This window comes from Populus euphratica, unplaced genomic scaffold, assembly GCF_000495115.2.
Source record: "Populus euphratica unplaced genomic scaffold, PopEup_1.0 scaffold2.1, whole genome shotgun sequence".
NCBI lineage: Eukaryota > Viridiplantae > Streptophyta > Magnoliopsida > Malpighiales > Salicaceae > Populus > Populus euphratica.
Window position 1 is genome coordinate 3,818,024 of NW_011499846.1, and position 11,244 is coordinate 3,829,267.

General features: G+C 32.5%; 1 protein-coding gene across 3 annotated transcripts in view; it reads right to left on the bottom strand.

Moving 5' to 3' along the window:
• Window positions 1–9,224: 9,224 nt before the first annotated feature.
• LOC105132662 (SMAD/FHA domain-containing protein) overlaps window positions 9,225–11,244 on the bottom strand; it is a 5,885-nt gene continuing 3,865 nt past the window's right edge. For 2 of the 3 annotated variants that reach the window (XM_011036291.1, XM_011036273.1), the window contains exons 12-13: window positions 10,789–10,913; window positions 9,225–10,698 (exon numbers count right to left, since the gene is read on the bottom strand). In XM_011036291.1, coding sequence (XP_011034593.1) covers window positions 9,531–10,698; window positions 10,789–10,913 — 1,293 coding nt within the window. In that variant the 3' untranslated portion in view covers window positions 9,225–9,530. The remainder of the gene's footprint in view (window positions 10,699–10,788; window positions 10,914–11,244) is intronic. The other variant, XM_011036281.1, reaches the window with a different exon arrangement.

Sequence of the window (11,244 nt, forward strand, 5' to 3'; positions counted from 1 at the left end):
CATGATTGTTTTAACAAAACATGTCTTTTTTCTCATCTATATATTTTTTTTAAAATAAAAAGTAAAGGTGGTTAGAATAAATATTTATAAAAAAGTTTATGGATTTAGATCATAAATAACAAAATATATCTCTTTCATGAAAGCTTCCTTTTTTATTTATATTATGATTTTGTCTTGACAAAAATATTTATTTATATGAAAGGCATTGTTTTTAAATAAAAATATATCATAATTTAAAAAGCAAATTTTAATAACAAAAGAAAAATCATATAATTTTTTAGTGAATATATAAAAAAATAAGAGAATTATTAACTTGAAAAACAAATATAAAAAATAGAAACTAAAAATAATAAAATAAATATTTAATTTTTATCGAATATTTATGAGCAATTCATTTATAATTATTTATAAAGTAATTATTCATATTGTTTATTGAAATATTTGTTTTCAAATATTTTTTAATAATTTTAATTTTAAAAAATTATTTTAAAATGATAAAAAAAACTAGAGGTTCATTTAAAAAAAAAAACAAGGCATGCCTCGGCTCCAAATAAATAAAAAAAACTTGCGTGCTTGTCTTATATAAAATCACAAACAGGTCAATTTTTTTTTTTTAAATGAGTCATTTAGTGATTGTCAATTGTAATAATTTTTTATTATCTTAAAATCTACATCTAGGTTTTCTAATCCTCAAATCATAATTTTTAATTTATTAACAATTCCACATTCATTGCAATAAAATTCAGTCACATCGTGTTATTAGAAAATTTGGGTTTAAGTTTATGAAGCTCAATTTTTTATATATATATTTATTTTCATCTAAAAACACATGTAAAAAATGCTTTGCAATAAAATTCAATAATTTTATGTAATAAAAAAACCCCACTTTCAAGTATTCGAACTCTCATAAATCTATTTTTGATTTATTTCCACCTAAAAACATATCATAAAAAATATCAACCACAAAACACTTTTTAATTAATATAATAACTCAAAACTAAATAGAACAAAAATCCTTTTCGAATCTCAACATACTTCTTTTTGAAATGGTTATGGCAAAACACACACACACACACACATATATATAAAAGGTTTTCAAGAATGATTAGTTTGCAGGTAGAAGGCGTCACAGAACAATCTCATTGGGTGGTGTAATTAATCTTACCGTTACAAAAACATTCTAATTCAGAATGTTTTAGATATATTATGTGGTTATAATTTAAAAATAAAATATTTTATAAAAATATTTTTAGTTAAGATTAATTTAATATTTATGTATATTTAATTAAAACTATGATTAGAATTAAGGTTAAATAAAAAGTAATTTAATATATTTGATTAAATATATACTTTTAAAATTAAAGTTATAAAATAATTGATTGGAATTGAGGTTAAATAAAAAGTAATTTGATATATTTGATTAAGTATATGCTTTTAAAATTAAAGTTATAAAATAATTTTAAAAAATATATATTAATATTGATGGTTTTTAATTTAAATAATATTTTATATAAAATATTTTTTATTATTTCATTAAATTATCTATAATTCTATCATGTATGAAATATATATAATAAGGACTATAATGTTTTTGGTTTCTTAAACGCGTAATAACATCAGGTAAAATATAATCAGTAATAAAATTGAGATTGCTATCAAATTCTGCAAATACCACATTATCAAGCGATTTCTGTCTAATTTATATAGTGTTATTGAATAATGTTAAACACTAATTTTTTAAATAAAATAAAATATAATTAAAAAATAAAAAATAATTTTTAATTTTTATTTTACTGGATCAGACCATTTCAATACATTTTAAGTTATGGATTGAAATTGATCCGATCAAAACAGTGGGACCATTTCAATACATTTTAAGTTGTGGATTGAAATTGATCCGATCAAAACAGTGTAAATACTATAATGTTAATCCTAATTAATTAGTGTAAACAGTTCAACATGCTGTATGCTGTGTTCATAAAATAGTAGACAAAAATATAAAGAAAAAAACATATAATTTTTGCTTCAATAAAATAATATTTTTAATATAAATAATAATAAAACCACACATAAAAATCATAACTAATTTTACAATCAAATATCATATTATCATTGTTATATAATAAATACAGTCGTAGCCTTAGCCAAACTAGCACTTAGAATTGTTAGACGGCGGGGGGTCATAATAATTTGTCACTTCATATTGGGCCTGTTTGCTTGGGCAATCTATCACATCCAAATCCAACTTTGTTTGGGCCTGGTGAAAGCTGGACACCATGATCTTTTAGTTACTGTACGAAAATGGGCCGGGGAGAAAGTGGGCCGGAAATGCCTCATTTGCATGTTCCCTTTCCCATTGAAATGTTGGGTATTTCTACACTACATCCAGGATGGAAAATATTTTATTATATTTTGTTGCTTGTTAATGCTTTTGTTATGAGAAATTTTTACATGAACCTCTGGAGCTGGAGTTCAGCTTCAATGGCTGCGTGCTAGAAGAATCCATTTTCATAACCAGTGGGTGCAGCAGAAAGTAATGCAAAGTGAATGGTTAGGCAATTCAAGGGCTTAGGAGAGTTTTTTCTGGGCTTCAACAGGCATCGGTCACGGGTCTGCAGAACTTCACCGTCCGCCCTTGATCATCCCTGTTTCTTACTCATCAGCTTACAAAGATAGCAGCTCTAAGAACTCAAGGAGAAAATCATATCAAATTATTAGGTAGTGTTTTCTTGCGTGAAATTTTTTAGTTTATCTAAAAGAAATTTAAGAAACAAAAAATTAAATAAAAATAATTACTAATTAGAAATAAAAAGTGTTTTCTTAATATTTGGTTCATTTAATGCTTTATTTTAATTATTTTTAGGGTAAACTAAACAAGATCTTTGTTTTCTATATTTGAAGACAATGTATTTAATAAACATGCCTTCTTATTCTTTTTATAGAGCAATAATCTTCATAGAACAAACAAAAAAACTAGAAATAAAAAATGAAAAATTATTTTCTCAAGTTAGCACAATCCTAGTCACTCGATTAAACAAAAATAATAATATTGCTTGATATTTCCCCACCTTATATTTCAAAACTAATTCCACTAGTACATAAAATAAGATAATTGCAAGGGTGTGGTCGCCGATGAATATCGAGTCGGTAAGCTTCTTTTGTGTTTTGGCTATTGAAAATAGATGTTCATCCGTTGATGATATCATAAGTGCGCGCGCGAATTAATAAAAGAAGAAATAAAGAAAAAAATTACCTTATTTATTCCCAATATCCCAATAATATTAACGAAACTACTGCTAAGCTTACTAGTCAAAAAACATAGAAGAAAAGAATAAAGGACAAGGTGAGAAGATAGAAAAAGATTCAAGAAGGCAGACTCTTGCTTCCTATTAATCCTCCCGTACTTGATCTGCATATAGTAACTTCTCCTACATAGATATATGGTCATATATATTAGTTGTTGCTGGGAGCCAAGTGGTCATGACGCGGATTAGAGCGCTTCTTTTGGAGCTGATAAAGCAAGGCTTGATTTTCCTGGTTTAGAAGAAATGCTTTCTTTCTCAGCTTCTCATTCTCTTCTATGATGCTTTTGTTCTCCATGTACAGTTTCAAGTTCTTGATTTCCATCTCTTTCTTGACCAGTACAAGTGCCACCCTCTTCCCTTTTGACAACCTTCTCCTTCTGTTACATCATATAGTATTTAATACTCAAATTTGAGATCAGATACAGAGAGAAATAGAGAGAAGATGAAAGGAAACTAACCGGTTGAGTCTATGATACCGAAGGTTGTGTCCTTTTGATGGCTGTTGATTGCTAAGAGCAATATACAAGGGACTGCATGGGCTCAGTTTCGAACAAGTACCAGTACACATTTCCCCCCCTTCAAAGTTTAGTTTCTGTGTCACACAGAAATGAGTGACTGTTCTTTCTCTTGCAAAAAGATACGTAAGGGGGGGGAAGGAGAGCAAAGATTACAAGCAAGGTGGGTTTTGGGGCTTTTAGTAGATGATAGAAACTAAGAGAAACCAAATGTGAGTTATATAGAAGGGGTAATGCGATTGTGCTTGTATCTGCATATGAAAGAAAAAGAGAGAGAAGCTTTTCATGATAATGATGGCATGAGGACTCATGATTACAAAGGCCAGCAATCGACGAGGAATGCCGAGCAGATGAAGGAAAAAGAAGAAGAGGGTTCTCCTTTTCTTTGGCCTTTTTTATTACCATTTCAGAAAGTCTAAAGACTTTTGTTGGGCACACGGAATAGGACTATACAATCTTAACAACTTGAAGTCACTTTTTTTGAAATTTAGAACTTTCCCCTTTAGTTTCAACACGACTGTACAGCTTCTAGTTACTGTTAAGATCCTAGTTTGGAAAATACTAACGCGTATAAACCATTCCATGTGCTGCAAAGATGAACATGATTAAGCTGCATATAGATTTGGAATTCAATCTAGGGCAGATTATCCAAGTTCACATGCATAATTAGGGTAAAAAATGCCCACCACCTATCACTGAAAACGTGAAACAAGTGGCTTCCTGGAGTGTACAAAAATGCATGGTCACTTCCTTGGGAGATGGCAAAAATCTAGTCCTAGCAGGCACAAAAATAAGACACTCCTGGTTTTGCTCTACCTTAAGATAATAAGCAGCTATGCATGCTTTGTTCGTTATCTCATGCCTCGTTTGCTCGTGGGAAAGCAGCATGCTTTGTTTATATCTCATGCCCCGTTTGCTCGTGGGAAAGCAGTTTTTTTTTGGGAGCTGGTTTTGATGGAAAGGGAGTTTTTTTTTTTTATTTGATTTTTGATAGTGACATGTAAAATAAATTGAAAAATAATTTATACTGTTTGACTATTAAGTTAAAAAATAATAATTTATGTTGATAATTTATTTTAATTATAAATAAAATTAAAAATTCAGAAAGTGTTCGATAACACGGAGTCCTGCTGATTTCGGATCGAATAGTTATTTATTAACAAAGGGAGCAGCTCACCATGTTTGACCAGCACGAGAGCAGCCACCGAAGAGTCAACACACAGTAGATATTCATTAATAATTAGGATTCGTGTGCTGTCCAGAGAGAGAGAGAGAGAGAGAGAGAGAGAGAGGAGAAGAAGGATTTTAGTGTGGGCCTGAAAAAAAGTAATAGTCTGTGGACCGGACCGGCTAGTCAAAACTCAAGAAAGCCATGGTTTCTTTTCTGTTAATTAACCTATAACCTTGAGTTGGTGCTGGTTGGTACAATGCTAATATAACAAATGTGAAAAGATTCGTGTTTCCTCTTTTTCCTTGTTGCAGTGTGTTTAGTATTAAAATGGTAATTGTTTTTTAAAATATTTTTTATATAAAAATAATATATATATATATATATTAAATATATTTTTAATTTTAGTGCATCAAAACAATTTATTTTATTTTATTGTTTTTTTAAAATTTACTATTGATATTAGCACATTAAAATGATTTAAGAATATAAAAATAATAATTTGGAGCAAAAATTAAATAACAAAATTTTAGATGTTTTTTTAAAAAATTTCCTACTGCAAAAATCGATCCAATTAAATTAAAGCATGTCATCTCAATCAAAATGAAAGGATCTGTGAAAATTTTATATCTCACAAACAATCTCAAAATTCAAATCTTGGTGGCTAATTAAGAAGGAAACATGGCCCCTCGTCAACAATCAAATTAATCTCGTGTTTATATTTATATTCTATGCTTGACCTTATCTTCAAAAGATGATGTCGTGAAGGAGGGGTTAAGTTCTTTAACAAATCGATCATGCCAAGAAATTTTGCCTCTAATTAACATCACTCGAGAATGGAGAAAGAGCAGATTGTCAAAAAAGCTCGAAAAAAGTTTTAATGTCTAAACGAATTGTTAGACATATGGACATGGTGTATGAAAAGGTTGTTCTTGAAAAGTAGGCACAACCTTTGCAATTTGTCTTTGCTCTTTTCACTCTAAAGTCCTTGCCGTATCAAGCTCTCCAAATACTTTCTTACATGTATAAAAAAGTGTTCAAGTTCAAACAGAATTCAGAAACTCCATTTTTCTCCTACTCATTATGCTTAATCATTTGCATTAACGAGAAAAAACGCACTAACAAGAATATTTAATTGTCGGGGGAACGACTTAGATTGCATGCATTGCACTGTTTTTTTAAGTATAGTCAGCGTGTCGATCATTAATTACTAGATAATCCTCGAGAATTATCCACCTACATGGAGCCACTTGCTCACCACACCCAAGATTGATCACCATTGTCGCGTCAGGATGTGAAAAGACCACACGCTTCTCCTTCTCCATTAATCATGGGATTTATGTTTTTGTGGCTTCACTCACTTGTTCTGTTGATGGCCGGTTTACAACTAATCAGAATTATTATGTACTTGGGAGCAAAACCACAAGCGTGGATCTTTGCTGATGGTGATAGCATCTCCAAATCTTCCCAGAAATTTTAAAATATGTTTGGCGTTATATTCAAATCATATTTTTGCAAAATTTTGAGTTATTTTTTATATTTAATTTTGAATTGTTTTGATGTATTAATATTAAAAAAATTAAAATTAAAATTATATTATTTTGATGTATTTTTAAATAAAAAGAAAATTCAAGCAAAGAAGAGATTATTGATTAGGATGTACAATATTTGTTTTGATTATTCACCCTTTGATGTTGTCTTAAGACAAATGATGGTAACTATTAATATACAGAAATGAACTTGTTCGAAGGTTAAGAAAACATCCTCACTTAGTCTAATAAGTACTCTTAATGGTTTCGGCTATAAAATATTTATATATATTATTGCATGGTTTTATCTATTTTTTACCTTTTCTTTTAATATTGTATATACAACCTTTTGTTTTTCTTGCTAGATTGTGATTAATTTAATGGCACTAGCACCAATTAATATTAAATCCTCTACTACTAAAAAAACCAACAACAACATGGAGATTCACGAGTTACTGAACACAGGTGGGGGCAGTAGCCAAGGAAAATGACCTTGGAAACTGAAGATGGGGTTGGGGCAAGGATAGAACAGGATCGAGGAAGAAGAGGGAGTAGTAGTCAATATGGTTAGGTTTTTCTTTTGTCCCTTTTCTTCGTGTAATCGAGTGCCACTTCCATCCTCATTTATTTGGAAAACGAGCCTCCTCCATTTGGCCTCATCTTCTTATCTACCACCGTCATCATCACCGCCCCTCCCCTCTCTCATCTATAAAATACTAGAGGTGTCATCATGACCATGATAGTGGTGTTTTTTTGTCCAAGTCGATCATGTTCTGAGCCACTTCACATGGTCCCTGAACTGCCAATTGGACACTTGGCTTGGTTAGCCCGCCATCCAGTCCACATTGAACCACTCTTGCTAGTTTGTAGGTATGTGAATATATAGTCAACTATAAAATCGAGGGCTCTCTATTTTCAAAATTGATCTAATTATACTTGGACGTCCACAGACAATAAGATTATTCTTCTTCTCTAATCATACCACTGCTCTTTCAGTTTTGTGTACATGCATCTCTCATTCAGTAGAGACAAACTACGTTTTTATGGGCTCCTCTCCGTGACCTCATGCCCTGCCTTCAACTCCTTCAAATATTTGAGACCAGCGCACACGAGGTAGAGGCTTGTTCTATTCGATCTTTTTTATGTATACTCGTTATTTTTATGCTACTTTATTTTTTTATTAGATTTATAAAGTGTTTAGTGAGCTTGAAAATTAATTATAATATATGTAAACTCATCTGAATACCTCAAATTATATATACATATTTTTTGAGAAATTAGCTAAACTACGTGTATGTATTGTTTGTTATTGAATATCATTTGTTTTAGTTTGATTTTTTATTATTGTTTAAGATTGTATTCTTTATTACGTATTAGTCAAAAATACATTTATCTTAAAAAACATTAAATTAATATATTTTAGTGTTTTATTTCTTATTTTTATGTGATGATGTAAGAAATATATATATATAGAAAAATTATTTAAATGTTTATTTTTTTTGAAAAATAAAATTGAAATTGAAATTCTTGCAACAGAAGTCGAAAACTACGGTAATTAAGGACGGACAGACAGAGACTATTCATGGGTTTGCAACAGGAGGTCAGTATCAATTGAACATAAATAACACAATAAAGAAAAACCCTAGAAAAATGGAACTATAGTAAAAATCTTAATGGGTTTGAGAGACACGGTGGATATTAGTTTCACATGCACCATAATTATGGCGATGAAGATGACTGTTCGAGCACCTCTCACTATCCCTCTACCAAATGTGGTCCAAATCTTCCGACACCAAGTTCAAAATTATAATCGATGAAGACCTCTGATGCTCATTACCTCTCTCATTTCATTTTAACACTCATGACCACTCCGATTAAGATCTTGACTCTTTGCCAATGCCCAACTTTAACATGTGGGGAACTTGCACGGGTTCAGCCTGCAAAAGAAAACGTTTCCAACCTTTAATGCGAATATGGTCTTGGATGAACAATCACACTCGGTCATAAATCTGATTTCCAACACTAGAGCTCCGACTGAAGCATTCATGAGAAGAAATATATCTCAATCTTCTAATTTATATTCCACAGACACGAGCTCACGATTACTCTCACCAGATAAAAAGAAACACTAGAGATGCACTACAAGAGCCGAGTTTCAGAGATCAAGAAACCTTACTGCGTCAAGTAAATTATCAAAAATCCCAGTTCACAGAAGAAGCGAGAACCACCTATTCATTTAAAACTGGGGATTGCGATGACTAGTTATGAAGCGGGTAATCCAATCGAATAAATACTTGCTAAGTATATTTCCCGGTGGGTATTGGGATAAGTATGGATAAGAAAAAAAAAAAAACCCCACTAATTTGGCTCTGGGTATGGATACCCTTTGACTTGTAGGGACCTAATTAAAAAAAGTAAACATGAAGACAAATATTTCCTCTAAAAACTATGAACACCAACAAAATCAATGGAGGGCTTCTATATAAGACTATTAAAAATAAGGACCAATATAAATCTTAATCATATAATAGTAGGATCTAAAATGTAAATTAATGCACTCCTTTTAGCCGGGTCTGTATGGATGAGTGAGGGATATGGGCCGAGCTATAATCCCACCGCTCATACAGATCTATAAATATTAATAATACAAACTCAACCCAAATAAATATATTATATTATATAGATCATATTTACAATTTGTAAGATGTTAAAAATTAAATTGAATATAATTATAAACGCAAACACAGCCCAGCAGAAATATTACATTTGATCATTTACTTGCATTGCCAAATTACCATTTGCTGCTATGATTGTCGTTCAAAAGGAAAGTTCTTGTATACACAACTACACAAAGTAATTAATAAATACAGAACGAGGGAATTGAAAAAGAATAAGAAGGGATATACAGAGGTCGGGTCAGGAGGGGGGTGGAGGGTTTGAGGTGGAAGTTCAAAAAAAATGGGCCTCCAAGATTTACAGCTATTACTGTATTCGTTCCTCTTGCTTGGTGCCATCACTGAGAATCTTCTTGTGTGGCATCAGTATCTTCATCCATTGCATCATCCAGATTTTTGTCCTCAACAGGTTTGTCACTGCATTCAGTCTCTGTATCCGACATAGATCCACCTTTGGCACATTCCTCATTATCATTACTGTCAGAACAGGCCTCCGTATCTGAGTTAGAGGAAGAACCGAGTCTCTCCTTTCCTCCATCACAATCACCATCCACATCAGTGCCAAACTGATCTTTTAAATCAGGAGCAACAATTCCAATCATCTCACTTAATGCTCGACATTCACGATTCCTTCGGATGGCTACAGCATCAGAAGATGGCGTACTTTGACTCTCAGCCACTTGACCATTAGAATCATGATGATCAGCACCGCGTTTCTCATTGTCATCTCCACTTCCAGGATATTCATTATCACCATGGACTGAAGGAGCAGTGCTGCAAGCCCAACTGCCAACACCTTCCGAAGCTAAAAGGTCCTGTGTTCTGATTATGCCTCCAGGTTCCGTATCTTCCACATCCCTCTGATTCTCAGGGAGATTACTTGATTGAGTGTGATGCAAGCCATCATGAAGAATAGTCTGAATGCGCTCATCACCTTCATGCGCACAATCTTCACCTTCAACTTGCATTGTGTCCCCAGCCAGACAGCTATATTTGTTCAAATCAAAATTCCTCTCCCCATCAACACCAAGGCTTTCTGTTTCAAGAACTTGCTCCGTTCCAATGGTTTCTCCTTCCAAAACAGGTGCTGTGCCAACACCATCAATTTCAGAACCAAAACCGCCCTTAACATGATGCTCAGCACTAGTAAATTCTTCCTCGTGAGTATCTTGGTCTTCTTGACTTCTGGTATCACAGTCATGCTTCTCAGTGACACTTGCTCCATCACTAGAAGTAACAGTTTGGTTCCTGTCAAATCTCCGAGCTGAAGGACCTGAGCCAGCCTTTGCCCTGCTGTTGCTATGATACCGAGTCATTCCATTGTCTCTCACCAAATTGCCATCCATGTTCCTGGGATTTAAATTCAGATCAATATCCACTGATGTGTTATCATAATTCTCCTCATCTTCCAATGTCCTTTGCATTGCCTTCAGTTGTTCCTGCTGTTTGGTAAAGAGTCCAGATATCTCCTCGGTCGTGGAATAAAATGCCCGCAGCTGTGTCTCCCTGCATCAAATTCATATTTTACAAATTTACAATGACACAAGGCACCATATATGCGTGTATTGAAAGCCACACAACTTTTTTAATTCTTACCTAAGCATTATTCTTTCCCTGGCACCTTTTAACCTCCGTCTTTCAAACTCAAGATCCCGCATTGCAGCATTTATCTCCAGTTCAAGGGTAGAAACTTTAGCCCAAGCTTCTTCTCGAGCCGCCTGCTACCAACAACAAAAAAAAAATATCAGCTTAAAAATCAATTGATTTCACTAAGGTGCCCAGGAAATTTTTAAGTCAGATGATTGTTCAAATAATTCCTGGCAACTCAGCCACACTATTATTTATTATTAAGCAATCTCGTTGGAATTGATAAAATTGAATATATAATTAAAAAAGTCTAACAAGAAGACTCTGGCTTCCATGCCTCAACAACATATTACTGCTGATAACAAAATCAAAGCAATTCATCTTTGACAGCAGTTTCATCAGAAGTTGATTCTAAGATTTTGATTGGACTCGTTATTAGTGAATTACTGCACATAAGCATTCCAC